This window comes from Populus alba, chromosome 10 (genome assembly GCF_005239225.2).
Source record: "Populus alba chromosome 10, ASM523922v2, whole genome shotgun sequence".
NCBI classification, from domain to species: domain Eukaryota; kingdom Viridiplantae; phylum Streptophyta; class Magnoliopsida; order Malpighiales; family Salicaceae; genus Populus; species Populus alba.
In genome coordinates, this window is record NC_133293.1 from 16,698,848 (window position 1) to 16,721,007 (window position 22,160).

Here is a 22,160-nt window from a genome sequence, read left to right on the forward strand (position 1 = left end):
AGACACAGTTTGGCATTGCGTTGTTTCATCAAATTTTAATTTTATTTTGTTTTGTTAAAATTGAGTGCGGTTTGTACTTTTTAGATCATTTTGATGTGCTGATGTCAAAAATAATTTTTAAAAAATAAAAAAACATCATTGGCATGTATTTCAGCACGAAAAGCTATTTGAAAAGCAACTGCTACCATACTGTCAAACACGCTCTAAGGTTGGATAAAATTTAATTTTTTTTTGTTTGAAATTAATGTATTTATATGTTTTTGAATTATTTTAATATATTAATATCAAAAATAATTTTTTAAAAATAAAAAATATATTATTTTAATATATTGTTAAATAAAAAATAATTTAAAAAACAATCATTTCCGTATTTTTAAATTTAATGGACTGCACAGCACCTACCCATTCTCCTCCATCACCCTTTGTTAATTCCGTCGCGTAGAAGCTAGGGAAATTCAGGACCATATTGGACCCATAAAGATTTTGTTGTTTTTGATAAAACCCAAAAAAGATCTTGAACCACCAGGGAAAATTTCAGGTAAAAAAATTCGCTGTCCTTGTAGTGTCCCGCGCACGAAATGCCGAATCCATGTTTAAAGAAGCGGGCTTCATTTTTGGAAAAAGAAAAAAAGAAAAAGAAAGCCACGTGTAGCTCGGCCTTTTCTTATAACAAGGAGGCGGTTTGGGGGATTTTTGAATCAGTAGATTCTGCACAGGTTACAGCCATCACCATTTTCATTTTTCTCTCTTGGCAAAAAAGTTACATGGAAGGAGACCAGAGCGATCGGAAAACCAATGTTACAGAAGATTATAGTGCAGAGGCTCCTCCATTTGCAAAATCAGCGGTAGAAGAGGACCCGTCGTCATGGCGACTCAGTCTCGACAGTTTTCGCATAGAAAAGCAAGACAGTACTGATCATGGTCGTCAAACTTGGTCCTCCTTCCTGCGTGCATCATCAAGTAATGCATTCCTTGCCTCCATCTTCTCCTTGATCTTGCTGCCTTGACCGCATCTGCCTCATTTCAGTTCTCTTCGCTGCCTTAATCTTTTCCTTTTCTTTTGTTTTTTGTTTCTTACTTTCTATTCTCAGCTTTAAATTCCTTGTTGGTAATTAAGTGGTGGTTAAATTATAAATTAGTTTTCTAGTTCAAAACATATTAAATAGCCCCTCTAGTCTTAAAAACTAATTGACAGCCTCTGCCATCAATTTCTTATTGTTTCTCAATTTATTTTGTTTTTCATTTTAATAAACAGAAGAAAAAAAGAAGTAAATAACATGAAAGAAAAAAAATCGAACAAAGTAATATTAAATCAAGCATAATCAACATTACTCCATCAATTGTTTTCAAAAGGTTAAAAACTATTTATTTTGTTTTACAAAATTAAAGGGACTGGTTTATAATTAATTTACTCGTTAAGTACTCACAGCTAAATACAGATGAGGAGGGTAAAAGAGAATCAAACCGTGTATAATTCTAGAAGTTGCGAGTTGATCCTGACGATAACTCGTTAGAGAAATTATAGCGAGTGTAAAAGCCAGAAATATACCCCCACGCACAGCAATTAACCAGCAATTCTCAAAATATTGATAAGAAAAAAAAATTCTGAACAGGAGATGTTTTTTTTTCTCTTTCGCTGGAAAGTAGTGAATTGAGTAGTTCCCATGATCTTCTAGTTTTCTGTTTTTCCTATCTGCCTAGCATCTTGCCAGTACGTAGCTTGTGCTTCACATGCCTTGCATGTTCTAGGTTGCGTTTTATTTTTTTATTTTCCCCCTAGGACAAGACGATACTTCCACACCTGACAAGGTTACAGATCATATATAAGATTGTGGTCTAATTAAGATTTTCAATATTAATTTCTTGCTACATGGGGTGATCTTATATGCATGTATTCCATTTATGTATATATGCATGGATACACCTGCTGTGATCAGTGGTCTATATATAATTCTATGATCCGTCCCTGTAAAGCTTAGATGAGAATATGACCTCCTGTAAATTATGCAAGGTGGACAACAGAAAGGGGAAATTAAAAATTGCTGAAATTAACGCAAAACCAATGGAGTACAACGAGAGAGGCATTTAGTTAATTAGCTAGCCAATTTCAGTCTATTGAATTAATTTATCATAGCTATCTCGACTTCATTTTTCCTGGTCATTAGGTTAAATAAAAAAAGATTCTAATTATATTTTGAGTTGAAATCTAGTAAGTACATCCTGTAAAATGTGGATATATAGATTACTTTTATATATATAAATATATGCCATTTTAATTTTCATTTGTTACAGCATACACCGCCCAAACCCCCCCCCCCCCCAAGACGACTCCAACTCCATAAAGCCTGGAAAGATAGTCATAAGTTGCTTTAAAAAAACAAAAAACACCGATCGCTACCAATACATAAGCTGTGAAGAAGTGACCAAAGTAGTCATGGCTAGAGAGAGAGGCGGCGGCGGCGGCACTGATTATACAACAGAAGATGATAACACTCATTTGCTTCCTCCACCGGCCTCATGGAGATTAGATATTGATAAGTTCCGTCTTCCTCGAGAAAGTCATAGGCATCGCAGTCATGATCGGGTCTCTTCTTTCTCCCTGGACCGTCTCCTCCCTACTTCAAGTACTCACTATTTAGTTTCCTCTCCCGATCTCTTTTCTCAATCGTTTGTTTTTCTTTTAAGATATTGTAGCTGTTATTTTAATTATTTTATGAACGCGCTATGCTACCTATAGTTTTTTTTCCCTCCAAATAAAAGGTTCGAGCCTAGATCTACGAGGAGGAGGGGACACTAATGCTGCATGCTATAGTTGAAAGAGTTTCAAGCATGTTTCTAATGAACAAAATCTAACACTGTATTTTCTAGTTTCAGTTCCCTGAATTTATTTATTTTTGTTTATCATCATCTACTATATACACTGTTACATGTTTATATTATAAGTATATATTTTTGGTGTTAGTTTGGCCATGAAAAATATCCTCTGTCCATTGCATTTAGCTCTGTGCTAGCTAGTTGGGACTATCCGGTTAAGCCTGAAGGACATTTTTTTTATTTAGTGGAAAGATGAGAGGTGACCTTTGATTCCATGGAATTTAGTCTAGTTTGGTATGTGTGTAATTAGTGGGGTTGCCAATTGCCATGACTTATCCAAGATTCAAGTGTTGGGTTTTCCTGTTTGGACATTGATTCTTCTTTGCAGAGTTGGTGATGGCAATAGGAATTCCTTATAAGGGGTTTTCCTTTTCCTTTTATATAAATGGAAAAGCAACGAGAGAAAGTGGTCCACGTACCAAGCGTAAAGGCATACTAATTTTCCGAGTCATTTCTCACCTTAATTTGTCTAAGATGGTATATAATAATATGATAAAATTTTACACGTCTTCTTAGTGGATTCTGATGCATATATTATTGTTCTAGAAATCGATTTTGTGATTCCTGCTTTGATTTGTTTGCTCTCTGAATGTTCCCTGTCCTTTGGCAGCTTGATTGTTTATTTGCTTATTTATTTATTAATTGACTTTTGACAAAGACTGATTGATGAGTGAAAATTATATTTCCTCTTTTTATAACAATAATGGTTTATTAAAATATTTTTTTATTTTAATAATTTAATAGTAAATTTATTAATAATTAAAATTTTAATTTCATTCAGTTTATTTTTTATAAAATTATTTTAATTTCATGATCAATGTTGCATATTTAATTTGTCATTCACTCATTTGACTTAAGGTTTTTTTAGTTATTGATTTTTTTTTCATTTTATCCTTTAATATTGGATTTGATTGAGAATTAAGTTTTATAATTTGTTTTTATTTGTTTAATATAAGGTTATTTAGTCTCATGAACCGAGTCAAGAGTTTAGTGAGTTGACTTTGGGTTTTTTATTGTCCTTTCTAATTAATTTTTTATTTCAATTTTATCCTTTAACATTAAATTAAACATTGGATTAATTGAGAATTGAACTTCATAATATATTTTTATTAGATTATCTTTATCTTATGATTAAGGCTTGACAGGTTAACTCGAGTTTTTTTATTATCATTTTTTAATTGATTTTTTCAATTTTATTCTTCAATAATGAGAATTGAGTTTTAATTTTTTTTTTATTTACTTTTTATGAAGTTATTACGGTCTCATGACTTAAGTCGTAAATTTTACATGTAAACCTGATTTGACCCGAGTTAATTTAATATATTATAATCTCAAAATTTTTTTAAAAAAATTTAGTCAAATTATATATATATTTTTGTTGTATTTGAACCTGTCAAATCAATTAGATTACATCAGCTCAATACTTATACAGTTTTTTTTTCTTGAAAACACGTAATTAATGCTAGGATTTTTTTTTATATATTTTTTTAAAAATATATGCTATCTATGTACAGTACAGGTAAATGATCTAGTTTACATCTAAATGAGCATTAATTCACGTTTGATGATTTTGAATAACTTGAAAATTAATGATGCAAGCATAAACAATTGGTGGCGTGCAAAATTTTAAATTATCAAACATATTATTAATTTAAAATTTGTTTGTTTTTTTGTTTTTTAAAAAATTATTTTTTTCTGTTTTAAATTAATTTTTTTAGATTTTTTAATGTTATAATATTAAAAATAAAATATATATTTTAAAAATAATTATTACCACACTTACCTCTCGTGGCTTCATCAGAGCTTATAAACAATGACTCGGGTTGTAAATAATGAGCTGATTATGAGTTCGTAGCTGTTTACATTGATTTTTAGCACTTTACTACTCTTTTTGGTAGATTCTTAAGACTTCTTGAAGAATAAATTTACCTGACAGATACAGGGAGTGAGTTGTATGACATTAGTAACTTGTAACTTCTTTCATTGTAATGGGATACTTCCATTTGCTTGTGATTTCAGTCTCTTTAGTGCTACATTGTACAATTTATGCCCACCTCTTTCTTCGATGCTTGGCCTCAGGGAAGCAACGCAAGGTTTCTGAATACTACAAGAAACAAGAAAGGCTCCTTGAAGGGTATAATGAGATGGAGGCCATGACTGAATCGGGTTGTTTCCCTGGAAATCCGACAGAGGTAGGATGCTATCTTCTTTTCCCCCTCTGCTCCCCACTCTTGCTAATGATATAATAGTTTCAATCTAAAGGCATCCTTCTTCTTTTCAGGATGAAATGAAGCAGCTGGCAAAGAGCGAGCGACTGGCAATTCATATTTCCAATGTAGCTAACTTGCTACTATTTGCAGCAAAGGTTTATGCTTCTATAGAGAGCAAATCTATGGCAGTTATTGCTTCAACTCTGGACTCCCTACTGGATCTCTTGTCGGGATTTATTTTGTGGTTCACTTCCCATGCCATGAAAAAGCCAAACCATTACCACCACTATCCAATTGGAAAGAAACGGATGCAGCCCGTGGTAAGTTGGTTCATTTACTTGGTCACTCAGCTTAATACTTATTTGTTTGGAATCACATCCGTTGCAGACATGACTTCTGATCTTCTATTTTTCCTTCTCATTCTCTCAAAGAGGTCTGTAAGTGGATTGCTATATCCACTCTATGTGCTGTTATGTTACACAAACATTCCTAAAGTAAAATCTATTCAGTGACAGAAAGCAATAGAGGGCCATGGAAGGTGTGCTTCAATTATTGCGATAGAATTTCAAAATGATTACAGGCAATAGCACTTGCTTGGATATATCCAAGGATAAGAAGATGCTAGAGACTAGCTAATATCACAATCCAATGGGGTTTCAAGATGGATAAACTGTCATAGTTTTTGTCAGCGAAAATTAACGAATATAAGGAGCAAAGAAATGGGAATGATAAGCATTACACTCCAAGTGAAAGCAAATGGGAATTCAAATTTTGCGTAACTGGACATCCTGCCAACTCAAATTATTATGAAATTATTGATCTCCTTCATTTCAACATGTCTGATAATCACGCTTGATTATGCAGGGCATCATTGTCTTTGCATCTGTAATGGCGACACTGGGGTTGCAAATTCTACTTGAGTCTGGTCGGCAGCTCATTTTTAAGGTACGCAACTACGAGTTACTCATTTTTCATCTGAGAAAAAGGATGAACTAAATAGTAGTGCAATGTTGGACTCGTACTTGGATTTTAACCTCTTTTTCACCTTTGACTTTTATTATCCGGATCAGACATTCAAGAAAAGATTTAGATCACTTGCTAGTAACAGCTTAGACTTTCTTATATGCTATGATACTTTTGGCCATAATTCAGTTAAAAAGAAAATTTAAACTATAAAATTTGAATGATATACCCACTCTGTTCATGCTTTGAACTTTGTCTAATCACATTAGTTGCCACTGTCTCTGACTTGGAAAGGGAGGGAGGTTGTCAAGTTAGGGAAGTCATCGCATATGGAATTGAGCTGAAAAACTGATTGGTTATTTTTCTGTTAATATTTAGTCGATGGGCTCCAGGATCTCTTAGATTTAAACTTGAACAGATTTCCTTCAGGAAACATTTCATGAGTATTGCGTCGATTGTGCTACTAATATGTTCTGCACTCAATGAGAGAATATAACGGACTCAAACAAAGTCATTCCTTACTTTAAGTAGCCTAATTTCCTATGTGAAGCTTCCTTCCATCTTTACCGCTCTCTTGAGCAGTCTAAGAATATTTTTTATTTATTTGATGCAGAAAGGGCCTAGAATGGATAAGGGGCAGGAGAAATGGATGATTGCCATAATGGTTTTTGTCACGGTAGTGAAGTTTCTGCTAATGCTCTATTGTCGAAGATTTAAGAATGAAATTGTCAGAGCCTATGCTCAAGATCATCTTTTTGACGTCGTAACCAATTCAGTTGGTTTGATAACAGCCGTCCTAGCAGTCCGGTATTACTGGTGGATCGATCCTACTGGAGCTATTATAGTAAGTTTCTTAAACTGTGAATTCTCGGAGTTCTTTATTCTGCTGTATTTCAAGTTGGATTAACCACTCTTCAACTTCCCTTGCTTTATTCATTTTTTTTTAGAAAAAACTATCTGGTCACCTATGATGAAATCCATGTCACCTATTATGTCCTGCAGAATATGTTCAAATGCTCTGCTATTTTTGTTAGAATTGCTTGGCCTTTCAATGAGCTGATAGCAATGCCTATCGGTGCCCTTAGCAGGGCACTGTAGGATAGATAGTAAATAAGAATCTCATTTGTTTCCTATTAGGATTTAAGACTTTGGCTTAAGAATTATCGATCATTTCTTCACCCAAAACGCAGATAGCGTTGTATACCATCACCACATGGTCCAGAACAGTTATCGAGAATGTATGGTCTTTGATTGGAAGAACTGCCCCGCCTGAGTTTCTAGCAAAGCTAACATACCTGATATGGAATCACCATAAAGAGATCAAGCACATTGACACAGTTAGGGCATACACTTTCGGAAACGATTACTTTGCGGAGGTTGACATAGTCTTGCCAGAAGACATGGTTTTGAACCAAGCACATAATATCGGCGAGGATCTCCAAGAGAAGCTTGAGCAATTACCTGAAGTTGAGCGAGCTTTTGTGCATATAGATTTCGAGTTTTCCCATAGGCCTGAACACAAGAGCAAGTTCTAATGGGTGATAGAACAACACTGTATCACTGGTATAACTAGTCTCTTGCCATAAATTAGTAATCTTTATCCCTTGAAACATTTTCATGTTTGATGAATTCACTTCATAAGGAATAATTATGTAATGAAATGGAAAGATTATCATGGAAAATGTTTTTCTGAAAACTATTTTTAAACTTTTATATATTTGTTTATCATTTGAAACTAGTTAATAGGTAGCATTTAGTCTCATAAAATATCATATTTGATTTATATTTTTTTAATAAAATTAAAAAAAATTATTTTCTAGATTTTTTTATTTTTGTTTCGAGTTAGTGCATAGATGTCAGATGTGCTTCAATAATGCAATTTTGTTCCATTTTGTTATCCTCTTTATCCCTAAACTCCTCTCGTTTTTTGAAAAACATACATGCTCTTGTGCCCCTTTAGCCCCACTAGTTATCAGATCTGTACGGACCGTACCAGACCACACAAGGATCTTAAAATTTGCTCTGTTCTTTTAACCACTTTTCCAGGTAAAAATAATAGAAAGGCCCAATAAACCTGAAAGGAGAATAAAATTGAGTTTATCAGGTGTACTCGTACAGCATATGAAAGCGATCTATATGTCTAGTGCTGAATTCTGGTAGTGACTTGATCAACGAGGGTTTTACAATGAACAACCTCGAGTCTTGAGGAGATAAGAGGGTCTTTTCTGAACAATCTGCTCTCTAATGCCTTCCCCTTTGCTGAAGATCATCTAGTCATCGGCAAAACAAAGGTGGGAAAAATCCTATTCTTTTGGCACCTCCAGTGAAACTTGAACTCCGCCTTGTCTCAGCCCCCTTCCCCCTTGAAAATAGGCTGCATGTTCACCGTTAACATTTATACAGAATTGAAATGTGGTAATACAAACCATGATCCATCCAACTACTTGTTCAGGGAAACTCATTCTGATCAGCATAGCATTAATGAAATCCCATCTAACCGAGTCATATGCCTTCATAAGATCTGCCTTCACAGCACAACGAGCAGACCGTCGTTTCTATGGTACCCTCTCATCAATTCCTCGTCAATTATTTGTTTTGAACGACTTCATAAGGAAAAAAGACCCCTTTCTTCCCTTTTTACTGATTTTTTTTAGACATCTTGAACTCTTCTTTGCTTGACATGGTACTGCCTGTTATTTACATGAAAGGTTGATAAAAGTTAGGTGTGTTCGTATATATTTCAACTTTTATAAGCAATTCATACCATTGAACTCTGTTTTGTTCATTGAAAAATAATTTATACTGCGGGTTTTAGTCTATTTCAACACGTGATTTCTTGCTGGGACTTTTTTATATAAAGAAAAGCGTATCTATCAGGAAATTGAAGCATCCAGCTGTTGCGTTGTCCCCTAGAGCTTTATTTTCCTTACTTTCTGATACTGGACATGAGACTACTCGGGGATCTGGATGCCGAATTATAGTTTCTTGGAGCAGAAAGCCTGTCTCTGAGTTTGCTGAGCCCTTTTTGACCAACCTAAACAGTCCAACTGTTGTTCTAGGAATCTAGGATGGGTTGAGTTGAAAAGCTGCTCGGACAACCGGTCAAAATTTAAAATCTGGGTTTTAGACCATGCCGACCATCAAGATAGGTCTAAAAATTATGCTATAAAGCATAACAATTCCGATTCATTATTACGGTACATGTTGCTAAATTACATTTTGTTAATTGCTTAAGGTTTTATTTGATATTAAGATAACTTTTGTTTTTGCACAACCCTAAGAAAAAATTATTTTGGTGATTAAATAGTTTATATCTTTTGCGACAAGTCTCACATATAATTCCGTGTTAAATTTTTGTTTTATAGAACCTAAAATAATATGTATTTTATTCACAGAAACCTATTTTTTATTTATTTTACATATAAAAATTCATATTATAGCAATTTTAATAAAAAAATATATATTTTTTAAATACCTTTTTAAAACCCCAAATAAAATTATTTGTTTCAAACCTATCTTTTTAAACAACAACAATGAAAGTTACGGCAAAACCAAGTCTAGCATGATTGATTCTGCTACCTGTGCCGTCCATCAAAATGGGTGCAATCACCTTCAAGCACATATTCATCAACAATCAGAATCTTGTTCTTTGATCTTGACAATTGCGTTCCTGTGGCCACTGCTCTTCTGACGATAGCATAAGACGACAGCTGAAAACGTTTGAATAGCTTGAGATATTTTTGTTTTCAACTCAAAATAATTAAACACACTGCACCGTATTTCTAAGAGTGATTTGAGCACCTTTTTAGTGCGTTCTCTGTTTACTTGTTTTGCAAGGAAGGCATTGATATCCTACCTTTTTCTTTAGCAATGGAGATTGTAGATTTCCTCAGATCATGCATTTATTGCACTAAGTAAATTCGATATGTTTAATTATTTTTCCGAATCAGACTTTGTTATCTACATCCTGTTGAATGAGACTAGCTAAGATGGTAGTGCAATCCAAATTCGATCGCGATAATTATATTCTCACATAAATAGTGATTCCATTTTAAAATGTATATATTACTTTTGAATTTTCATGAGTAATTTATTATTAGTACTATTATTTTCATATTACATACATAATAATTGAAAAATAAAATATTAAAATTAAAATTTATAGTGTTATTTAAGAATCATGTAAAAATAAAAATAAAAATAAGTAAATCAACATGATAATTATTTGTTTTGAGTTTTGTAAACAAAAATACATAAAAGCACCACCCCCCCCCCTCTTTTTATTTTTTCTAAGGGTTTTTTTTTAAAAAAAAAAAAACAATTAACATAGACAACATATTATTTATTGATGCAGACAACTCATCGTTTACTTGTCTAGTTTCTGGCAGCCTAGGTGGTGGAAAACTGAGCATAAAGTCTCCTTTAATTTTCTGAACTAAATAACTTATTTTTAATCAATATTTTGGAAACAATACACACAGCTCAATACATGTAGTTTCCTCTAGTGTATCTAGAGAAATTTAATTTCTTTAGGTGTTTACTTCAAGATTTACAGCTATAAAATACAAAAATCGAAGCAAAATTTTAAGTAAATTCTTTAAAGTTTTTATTAATGAATGTTGAATACAGGATGTTTTTTTGGCTGATTTTCTTTTTAGATGATCGCTTGCAATGTATATGAATATGATCCATATTTCACAGCATGCTTGCCACAAGGTCACAGCTCACAGTTAAAAGTTAAAACTACAAACAAGATGACATCTACCTCGTAATAATCCACTCAACCTTCATCGAATGATCTCGTCTATGCCCCACGTTCTTTTATTACAGGAACTGATCATAGAAGACTCTAAGCAAGGAATAAAATTGATTTCAATAAAATGCCGAATCCATGTTTAAAGAAGCGGGCTTCGTTTTTGGAAAAAGAAAGCCACGTGTAGATCGGCCTTTTCCTATAACAAGGAGGCGGTTTGGGGGATTCTTGAATGAGTAGAATCTGCACAAGTTACAGCCATCACCATTTTCATTTTTCTCTCTTGGCAAAAAAGTTACATGGAAGGAGACCAGAGCGATCAGAAAAAGAATGTTACAGAAGATTATAGTGCAGAGGCTCCTCCATTTGCAAAATCAGCGGTAGAAGAGGACCCGTCGTCATGGCGACTCAGTCTCCACAGTTTTCGCATAGAAAAGCAAGACAGTACTGATCATGGTCGTCAAACTTGGTCCTCTTTCCTGCGTGCATCATCAAGTAATGCATTCCTTGCCTCGATCTTCTCCTTGATCTTGCTGCCTTGACCGCATCTGCCTCATTTCAGTTCTCTTCGCTGCCTTAATCTTTTCCTTTTCTTTTGTTTTTTGTTTCTTACTTTCTATTCTCAGCTTTAAATTCCTTGTTGGTAATTAAGTGATGGTTAAATTATAAATTAGTTTTCTATTTCAAAACAAGTTAAATAGCCGCTCTAGTCTTAAAAACTAATTGAGGGCCTCTGCCATCAATTTCTTATTCTTTCTCAATTTATTTTGTTTTTTATTTTAATAAATAGAAAAAGAAAAGAACACGTAAATAACATGAAAGAAAAAAGATCGAAGAAAGTAATATTAAATCAAACATAATCAACATTAGTCAATCAATTAGTTTCAAAAGGTTAAAAACTATTTATTTAATTTGTTTTACAAAATTAAAGGGACTGGTTTATAATTAATTTACTCGTTAAGTACATACAGATGAGGAGGGTAAAAGAGAATCAAACTGTGTATAATTCTAGAAGTTGCGAAGTTGATTCTGACGATAACTCGTTAGAGAAATTATAGAGAGTGGAAAAGCCAGAAATAACCCCCACGCAGTACAGCAATTAACCAGCAATTCTCAAAATATTGATAAGAAGAAAAAAATTCTGAACAGGAGATGTTTTTTTTTTCTCTTTCGCTGGAAAGTAGTGAATTAAGTAGTTCCCATAATCTTCTTTTCTCCATGTGTAATCATTTTTCATAATTTTTTTTTTTAAATGATCAGTTAATTTTTTGTTTGTTTCTTTGATTTACTAAGTTGGAATCTTGAGATCAATATTTTTTTAAAAAAATATTCTTCTAAATACACTGTCGTTATAGAGATATTGATATAAAAATATATTTTAAAAACATTTAAAAAAATAATTTAGTTTCAATTAAATTGATCCAAAAATATTCTTTATTATTTAAATTTTAAAAAAATTCATGTTTTGTGAAGTCGTGGACCTGTATTATGGTTAAGCTATAAACATGTGGTATGGTGTTCAAATAATAATAATAATAATAAGATTGATATTATATATGTTACATGATTTAGGTTGCGTATTTAATTCGTTGATTCATATTAATATTATATATTTTTTTTTAATATTTTAAAAAATAAATAAATACATTTTTAAATTTTGTTTAAAATTTCTTACACTAGACAATACATCAACAATTTTCTCTCTCTTTTTTATCGAGCGATTACCTTTACGAAACTTTTATTATGTTAAAAGGAAGCTCGCGGCAACCTATGTACTTGCAAGCTGTGAGAGATCTGCATTCTCTAATCAGGATGATCTTATATACGTGTATTCCATTTATGTATTTATGCATGGATATACCTGCTGTGATCCGTCCCTGTAAAGCTTAGATGAGAATATGACCTCCTGTAAATTATGCAAGGAGGACAACAGAAAGGGGAAATTAAAAAATGCTGAAATTAACGCTAAACTAATGGAGTACAACGAGAGAGGCATGTAGTTAATTAGCTAGCAAATTTCAGTCTATTGAATTAATTTATCTTAGCTATCTTGACCAATATTATTAAACCCAGATCAGCTCGACGAGTCATCTTAAAAGTTAGACCGGTTTAGGTTTATCAAAAAACTGGTCAGTACAATAACTTGGTCAAATCTGTGACCCGGACAAGATCTTATCTTTATATATAGTTTATATTTATATGGATTTTTTCTTAATTTTTTATATATAAAATATTAAAACTTTATTTTTTTAATTTTTTCGAGTTGATCCGAGTTAACTCAGGTTGACTCATAAAATCCAAAACCCAACTTCTTAACCAAGTGAACCCCGAGCCTCGACTTCAATTTTCCTAGTCATTAAGTTAAAAAAAAATAGAAAGATTGTGATTATATTTTGAGTTGAAATCTAGTGAATACATCCTGTAAATGTGGATATATATATATATATACACGACATTTTTAAATTTAAAAAGAAAAATAAGATTGATTTTTCGTTTCTTTATTAAGAAGGGTAAAATCAAATATTTATTAGTGTTTGGTAATGTTATGTATGATATTTTTTATAAGTATTTTTTAATTGAATATTTATTAAAATATATTTTTTAAATTTTTTATATTTTAACAGAAATATATAAAAAAATATCTAATAAAATATTAATTTAATATTTTTTAAAAATAAATTAAAAAACAAAAACAATCACTATTTTAAATATCTTTTAAAAATTTGCAAGACCCAGATATTTAGGAATAGGTTACAGCATCCACCGCCCAAACACCCCCCCACCCCCGAATAGTCATAAGCTCCTTAAAAAAAAAAAAACACCGATCGCTACCAATACATAAGCTGTGAAGAAGTGACCAAAGCGACACTAGTCATGGCTAGAGAGGGCGGCGGCGGCGGCACTGATTATACAACAGAAGATGATAACACTCATTTGCTTCCTCCACCGGCCTCGTGGAGATTAGATATTGATAAGTTCCGTCTTCCTTGAGAAAGTCATAGGCATCGCAGTCATAGTCCACGAATTATTTAGTGGAAAGATGAGAAGTGACCTTTGATTCCATGGAATTTATTCTAGTTTGGTATGTGTGTAATTAGTGGGGTTACCAATTGCCATGACTTATCCAAGATTCAAGTGTTGGGTTTTTCTGGTTGGACATTGATTCTCTTTTGCAAAGTTGGTGATGGCAATAGGAATTCCTTGTAAGGGGTTTTCCTTTTCCTTTTATATAAATGGAAAAGCAACGAGAGAAGGTTATCAACTATGTTTTATCATTGGATCAATTGTGTTAACGCTGCATTCAGCACTTAAAATTACTAATTCATTCTAGTTTGTGGTGGCTAGATAATTTACAACGAGGAGTCCAATATTGTGGTGCAAAAAGCATTATTAGTAAAATAGATGGTTTTGAGTTGAGAGCATGCCATGCTTAACTTCCTGATTGCATGGTTACTGTCACCATGATAAAGATAACCATTATTGTGCTTTGGCATCATGCAGACTCCCTTGCATTCATGCCAAAACTGTGGCTGGTCAAAGCATCAGTGGCTGATGTTTTGGCCAGCCCCAGGTCTTCCTACATTATGGGCTAAGCACCGAGTTATTTAAATAATGAGCTGATTATGAGTTCGTAGCTGTTTACATTGATTTTTAGCACTTTACTACTCTTTTTGGTAGATTCTTAAGACTTCTTGAAGAATAAATTTACCTGACAGATACAGGGAGTGAGTTGTATGACATTAGTAACTTGTAACTTCTTTCATTGTAATGGGATACTTCCATTTGCTTGTGATTTCAGTCTCTTTAGTGCTACATTGTACAATTTATGCCCACCTCTTTCTTCGATGCTTGGCCTCAGGGAAGCAACGCAAGGTTTCTGAATACTACAAGAAACAAGAAAGGCTCCTTGAAGGGTATAATGAGATGGAGGCCATGACTGAATCGGGTTGTTTCCCTGGAAATCCGACAGAGGTAGGATGCTATCTTCTTTTCCACCTCTGCTCCCCACTCTTGCTAATGATATAATAGTTTCAATCTAAAGGCATCCTTCTTCTTTTCAGGATGAAATGAAGCAGCTGGCAAAGAGCGAGCGACTGGCAATTCATATTTCCAATGTAGCTAACTTGCTACTATTTGCAGCAAAGGTTTATGCTTCTATAGAGAGCAAATCTATGGCAGTTATTGCTTCAACTCTGGACTCCCTACTGGATCTCTTGTCGGGATTTATTTTGTGGTTCACTTCCCATGCCATGAAAAAGCCAAACCATTACCACCACTATCCAATTGGAAAGAAACGGATGCAGCCCGTGGTAAGTTAGTTCATTTACTTGGTCACTCAGCTTAATACTTATTTGTTTGGAATCAGATCCGTTGCAGACATGACTTCTGATCTTCTATTTTTCCTTCTCTCGTTCTCTCAAGAGGTCTGTAAGTGGATTGTTATATCCACTCTATGTGCTGTTATGTTACACAAACATTCCTAAAGTAAAATCTATTCAGTGACAGAAAGCAATAGAGGGCCATGGAAGGTGTGCTTCAATTATTGCGATAGAATTTCAAAATGATTACAGGCAATAGCACTTGCTTGGATATATCCAAGGATAACAAGATGCTAGAGACTAGCTAATATCACAATCCAATTGGGTTTCAAGATGGATAAACTGTCATAGTTTTTGTCAGGGAAAATTAACGAATATACGGAGCAAAGAAATGGAAATAATCAGCATTAAACTCCAAGTGAAAGCAAATGGGAATTCAAATTTTGCATAACTGGACATCCTGCCAACTCAAATTATTATGAAATTATTGATCTCCTTCATTTCAACATGTCTGATAATCATGCTTGATTATGCAGGGCATCATTGTCTTTGCATCTGTAATGGCGACACTGGGGTTGCAAATTCTACTTGAGTCTGGTCGGAAGCTCATTTTGAAGGTATGCAACTACGATTTACTCATTTTTCATCTGACAAAAAGGATGAACTAAATAGTAGTGCAATGTTGGACTCGTACTTGGATTTTAACCTCTTTTTCACCTTTGACTTTTATTCTCCGGATCAGACATTCGAGAAAAGATTTAGATCACTTGCTAGTAACAGCTTAAACTTTCTTATATGCTATGATACTTTTGGCCATAATTCAGTGAAAAATAAAATTTAAACTATGAAATTTGAATGATATACCCACTCTGTTCATGCTTTGAACTTTGTTTAATCACATTAGTTGCCACTGTCTCTGTCTTGGAAAGGGAGGGAGATTGTCAAGTTAGGGAAGTCATCGCATATGGAATTGAGCCGAAAAACTGATTGGTTATTTTGCTGTTAATATTTAGTCGATGGGCTCCAGGATCTCTTAGATTTAAACTTGAACAGATTTCCTTAAGGAAAAATTTCACGAGTATTGCGTCGATTGTCAGAATAGTTTTTTATTTATTTGATGCAGGAAGGGCCTAGAATGGATAAGGGGCAGGAGAAATGGATGACTGCCATAATGGTTTCTGTCACGGTAGTGAAGTTTCTGCTAATGCTCTATTGTCGAAGATTTAAGAATGAAATTGTCAGAGCCTATGCTCAAGATCATCTTTTTGACGTCGTAACCAATTCAGTTGGTTTGATAACAGCCGTCCTAGCAGTCCGGTATTACTGGTGGATCGATCCTACTGGAGCTATTATAGTAAGTTTCTTAAATTGTGAATTCTCGGAGTTCTTTATTCTGCTGTATTTCAAGTTGGTTTAACCATTCTTCAACTTCTCTTGCTTTATTCATTTTTTTTAGAAAAAACTATCTGGGTAGATATCATTAAATCCATGTCACCTATTATGTCCTGCAGAATATGTTCAAATGCTCTGCTATTTTTGTAAAAATTGCTTTGCCTTTCAATGAGCTGATAGCAATGCCTATCGGTGTCCTTAGCAGGGCACTGGAGGATAGATAGTAAATAAGAATCTCATTTGGTTCCTCCTGTTAGGATTTAAGACTTTGGTTTAAGAATTATCGATCATTTCTTCACCCAATACGCAGATAGCGTTGTATACCATCACCACATGGACCAGAACAGTTATCGAGAATGTATGGTCTTTGATTGGAAGAACTGCCCCGCCTGAGTTTCTAGCAAAGCTAACATACCTGATATGGAATCACCATAAAGAGATCAAGCACATTGACACAGTTAGGGCATACACTTTCGGTAGCCATTACTTTGCGGAGGTTCACATAGTCTTGCCAAAAGACATGGTTTTGAACCAAGCACATAATATCGGTGAGGATCTCCAAGAGAAGCTTGAGCAATTACCTGAAGTTGAGCGAGCTTTTGTGCATATAGATTTCGAGTTTTCCCATAGGCCTGAACACAAGAGCAAGTTCTAATGGGTGATAGCAATAATGGCTGGAGCTCAACCTATCACTGCAAGTTCTTTGCGAGGCCAACTAATTTTCTCTTGTTCCACTGCTTATTTCACTGCTTAATTGACAGTCCGCAGCTTCTTGTCTGCTATAATTTACCTAATATTCCGCTCTAATACTGTTAATCAATGCTATTAGTTTAGGTCATGTTTTCTTGATTAGTCCTTTGGTTAAAACTTCAACTGATTGAGGGTGATGAAAATTCTCCATCAGATGCTTTGGTTAAAACTTCAACTGATTGATGGTGATGAAAATTCTCCATCAACTTATAGCAACCATGGGTTTCGTATATACATTCATTTTCCAGATGCAGTGTGTATTTGCATAATCTTCTTAGCAATTATTATCCCCTTGAATCTTATTTCAAAAAAAAAAAAAAAAAGGAAACAATCAATCGCCTTTTGATCATACTTCAAGAAAAAAATATATGCAAAGAACAATTCAATATTTTATATGGAACTCTTTCGTATACATAAATAAATATTATCTTATTTCCTCAAACCATTACAATTCTATTTGTTTTGCCAACATCGTATCTCTTCACTTGCTAGAACAACATTATATCACTGATATATTTAGTCTCTTGCCATAAATTAGTAATCTTTATCCCTTGAAACATTTTCATGTTTGATGAATTCACTTTATAAGGAATAATGAAAATGGAGAAAGATTGTCATGAAAAGTGTTTTTCTAAAAAATTATTTTATAAACTTTCATGTATTTATTTACCATTAGAAACCGTTAATGAAAAATATTTTTCAATTTAAAATTTTTTTTGTTAGATTTACAAGAAAGTATTTTCATTTTATTTTGAGTGAAAATACTTTATAAAAATTATAAAAAATTTAAAAATATTTTGTTATTTGTTAGCTATATCAAGTTTGGCACTCAATTTTTTAATTGTTATATATGTTTTGAATTTTTTTTCTAATTTCATCTATTAGAATCTAATTTAATTTGATTTTTATACTAATTATAGATTTTCATCCCTTAGAATTTTATTTTGAATTTAATTGCTATATTTTTTTTTATTATTATTTGTTTTATTTGAAATAATTTTATAAAATTATATATTTAAAAAAAGTCATAATTTTTTAACTTTTTTATATGTCAGATTTAGTCTATATTCTCTTAATAAACTTGAAAAAAAAATTAAAAATTATTTTATAGATTATTTTTCATGACATAGACAAATTCTAAAAAATATTTTCTAATTTATTTTTTGTACACAATTAAACATTAAAAAATAATTTATTTTTAAAAAATTCACTTTGCATGAAAAATATTCTTAAAAAAAAAAATATTTTCTAACAAATAAACTACAGAGCAGATAATTGTTGAAAGCATCTAAATAGCAAACCCATCCCAAGATAAGTACTCTCCTGTTCTAACTTTTTCAAAGCCTTTGGTAGTATAACTGAGACAATAACGAGTTTTTTTATCCTTACAAAAATAGAGTTATAAAAGTTTTGAGAATTCAACAAAAACATCACAAAAGATCACGAAGATCAATTCACTTGCATTCTCTCCACCAAATGCATTCGTCTATATTTAAACTTTTTCTTAATTACCCTTTCAATAACTATGAAAATGATTAAGTTCTAATATTTTCTCAATCTAAGAACATAATTTTCTCTTTAATGCCTTGTTTGTTTCACGGAAACTGAATTCCAGGAATTCAGTTTCCTCATTTTCCAACGTTTGGCAACCATCCGGAAAGTTAGTCAAAGAAAAGTTAATTCCTTAACTTTCCGGTCAACAAGGAAATTACTTTCACCCGCAGGAAAGTGTTTTCCTTTGCTTATCAAAAGGAAAACACTTTCCTTTATTGATAAAAACATCTTCTTCTCGCTCTGTGTCCGAAAATAATTTATAATTCACTGCTACAGTAGAAGCGAATTATAATTCACTGCTACTGTAGCATTGAATTATAATTCGCTGCTACTGTAGCAGCGAATTAAAATGCAAAGAGTTGGTTTATTTTATTTAAGTAATGAGTTTTTTTATTAAATCAAAGTTTAATTAATTTTTCAATAAAACTTTTGATTTTATTAATTAAAATAATCTAAAATTTAATTAAATCAATTCTCCAATTAAACCCTTGATTTAATTAATTAAACTAGTCAAGAGTTTAATTAAATTTTTAAACTTCCAATCATGTTGCCTTAACTCAAATTTTAATTCATCCTTCATTTATTTTATTTTTATTTTTCATCATCTTTTTTTTTTAAATAATAAAAATAAAAAGATCAAAATTGGGTTATGACAATTGTAAGTGATTAAATATTTTATATATATTAGATAAATTTGAAAAAAAAATTAATTCATTAATAAATTATTTTCCAGTTCATTTTCCATAGCACAACCAAATACTGGAAAGTGTTTTCCAGTTCATTTTCCATAACACTACCAAACATCGGAAAATACTTTCCCGGAATTCACTTTCCAGAAATTTATTTTCCCCGAAATTCACTTTCCAAAAGAAAACCACTTTCCTGCAAACAAACGGAGCCTAAAGTTTAATTATGACGGAGGTGGCACTATAACAAATTCGAACTCTCATGCTGGATTGGGCTGAAACATAGCCCAGGTCAGTTCGGTAATTTTAAAGAGTAGCAAACTAGGGTTTCTACCCTATTCTCAACTACTATTTATATCCCCAACAAATGCTTCATCTCTTGGAACTCCGCCCTCTCTGTACGTGAGCCACCACCTCTCATCTTCTCCCTCTACACCAAGGCTGCGTCGATCCCTCAAATTTTTTTACCCTTCCACGCTCTCTTCATTTTCCTAGTTGTTTTGATTTCTATTGCCATGTATAGCCTGTGATGCATCAAAATTGTCCGTACCATCTGAGATCTTTCTGTATCTTTGATGACACACAAACTTGTATAGATTCTGAGGCTTTGTTTCTCAAAACTTTCATTTATAATTTTTTTTCTAGGGAAATCATTTTTTAACACGAGGCAGTGACGATGAAAATCATATACCATCAAACTTTGAGAGCTCAAAAAAAACTTGAGCTTGTTGATGCCATCTAATAATTTCTGAGACCTCAGTTTCGATCTCATATGTTTTGTTTGAATAGCAGTAATTTTTTTGCCTGTGCTGTATTTTTTGGGGAAAAGGCAACAAATTAGAGTCTCTGAAGTGCTTTAAATTTCAATAGCGTTTTCAGTGCTGTACGTTGCCGACACCAATTTTGGGTGCTGAGATTCTGGCATTTGCTTCCGTTTTACTGAAGCTTATGCATTCAGATGTTCCTACATTCTATTTCTTTTCTTTTCTTTTTTACAAAAAAATAACTCTGTTACATTTTTTATTTGAATACAAATGTCATTGATCCTGCTTTAAAACTGGAAAAAAAGTTGTTTGAGATGTAGTTGAAACGAAAGTTGGGTGTGGAGGGCAACAATTTAGAGTCTCTGAGGCGCTCTTTCTATAGTGTTTCAGTGCTGTACGTTGCCAATACTTATCCGGGTGCTGAGATTATAGCATGATTCCTTATTTTGATAAGGTTTGTGCCTTCAGAAGCTCCCACATTTAAATCATTCTCCTCCACGAAACCCGTTTTTTCAGATACCGTTTGTTTTTGTCAAAAATACATTTGAAAAAAATTATTTTGAATTATGTTCATATTATTGCGCTTGCTGATTACATACACTATTCTGGTCAACTATTATGTTATATTCTGAAATTAGAGGAACTCCATTAAATGGAACGAAGTGTTGTCAGTTTTGAGTTTTCGATTGAAGTCATTGAACACCATTATTGATCCTTTGAGTAAGCACATTAATCACGCTCAAGTGTGTGGCAGGTAACACGAGATAGGGCATTACTTTACATGCTAAAAATTCTAATAAAACCTTGTAATGACAAAAACGAGTAGAGAATTAAACATACAGCCAACATAGAAAATGCATCAATAATTCCGTCCATTTCTTCAAGTTGGCAAGCCATTATGTTTGACGGTAAATTAATAACAATGAAAAATAAAATAACAATGAAAAATAAACAAAATCTAGTCCTGTTTGTTTGCTGAAAGTGATAGTGTATTTTTTAATATTTGATAGTATAATGAAAAATAAGTTGGAAAATATTTTCCAGTGTTTGGTTATGTCATGAAAAATGAGCTGGAAAATAACTTATTAATATTTTATTTTTCTCAAGTTTTTTAAAATAATAAGGAACAAATCTTACAAATTAAAAGGTTAAATAAAAATGAAATTGAAAAAAAAATATATTTTCATAAATTATCTTAAATAAAATAAATAATAATCAAAATAATAAATATCATATTTAAAAAATTAAAATAATAATAATTAATATTTTATAAATTATTTCAAATAAAATAAGTAACAATCAAAAGACTGTGGACTAAATTAGATAGATAAAAAATTTTAATAAAAAAATAATAAGAAAAAAACAAATAGCAATTATAAAAATAAAGATCAAAATTAATATAAAAATAAAATTTTAAAAGATGAAATTAAAAAATAAATATTCAAAACAAAAAATATATATATATAACAAATAAAAGTTTGAGGATCAAATTTGATATAATCAGTAAATAATGACATTTTTAAATTTTTCACAACTTCCGGAAAATATTTTCCGCTCAAATTTTCCAGGAAAACACTTTTCTAAAAACCAAGTCAAATTTTTTTTTTTACTGGAAAATTTTTTCTGTTAACCAACTTTTCTAATGGCAAACAAACAGTTAAAGAAAAACACTTTTCTGAAAACCAAGCCAAAATTTTTTTATTAAAATATTTTTCGTTGACCGAAAAGTATGTTCTGTTGATCAACTTTTCTAATGGCAAACAAACACAATAAAATTTGAAAAATGATTTCCCAAAAATTAGTTTTAAGAAAACAAACATGACCCTATTGAATATAAGAATTTCAACGACTCAATAAAAGAATTTCAACAAATCAACAAAATTCGTATTTTGCCA

At 32.2% G+C, this 22,160-nt stretch overlaps 2 protein-coding genes and 2 non-coding genes across 7 annotated transcripts; all 4 read left to right on the forward strand.

The window, feature by feature from the left end:
* The first annotated feature begins 696 nt into the window (after positions 1-696).
* LOC118043084 (metal tolerance protein 9-like) lies at positions 697-7,743 on the forward strand. 2 transcript variants are annotated; one of them, XM_035050911.2, is made up of 6 exons: positions 697-960; positions 4,954-5,066; positions 5,156-5,404; positions 5,949-6,029; positions 6,661-6,891; positions 7,238-7,743. In XM_035050911.2, the coding sequence occupies exons 1-6, from the start codon at positions 765-767 to the stop codon at positions 7,580-7,582; spliced, it is 1,215 nt and encodes a 404-aa protein (XP_034906802.1). In that variant the 5' UTR covers positions 697-764; the 3' UTR covers positions 7,583-7,743. The 2 variants fall into 2 exon arrangements, with proteins under 2 accessions (XP_034906802.1, XP_034906803.1); XM_035050912.2 differs by lacking the exon at positions 697-960 and adding an exon at positions 2,353-2,624.
* A 3,286-nt stretch (positions 7,744-11,029) lies between these two features.
* Positions 11,030-17,318, forward strand: LOC118043086 (metal tolerance protein 10-like). Of its 3 annotated transcripts, none has more exons than XM_035050913.2 (6): positions 11,030-11,295; positions 14,600-14,772; positions 14,862-15,110; positions 15,656-15,736; positions 16,243-16,473; positions 16,822-17,318. In XM_035050913.2, exons 1-6 carry the CDS (start codon positions 11,100-11,102, stop codon positions 17,164-17,166), a joined length of 1,275 nt encoding a protein of 424 aa, XP_034906804.1. In that variant the 5' UTR covers positions 11,030-11,099; the 3' UTR covers positions 17,167-17,318. The 3 variants fall into 3 exon arrangements, with proteins under 3 accessions (XP_034906804.1, XP_034906805.1, XP_073267876.1); XM_035050914.2 differs by having other exon boundaries at positions 11,031-11,295; positions 14,660-14,772; XM_073411775.1 differs by lacking the exon at positions 11,030-11,295 and adding an exon at positions 13,522-14,003 and having other exon boundaries at positions 14,660-14,772.
* Positions 17,319-20,022: 2,704 nt separating this feature from the next.
* LOC118043375 (small nucleolar RNA snoR117) lies at positions 20,023-20,109 on the forward strand. Its single transcript, XR_004686630.1, has one exon. It is a non-coding gene; the product is annotated as a small nucleolar RNA snoR117 (small nucleolar RNA).
* Positions 20,110-20,166: 57 nt separating this feature from the next.
* Positions 20,167-20,257, forward strand: LOC118043374 (small nucleolar RNA snoR116). The gene has a single exon (XR_004686629.1). It is a non-coding gene; the product is annotated as a small nucleolar RNA snoR116 (small nucleolar RNA).
* The last annotated feature ends 1,903 nt before the right edge of the window (positions 20,258-22,160 follow it).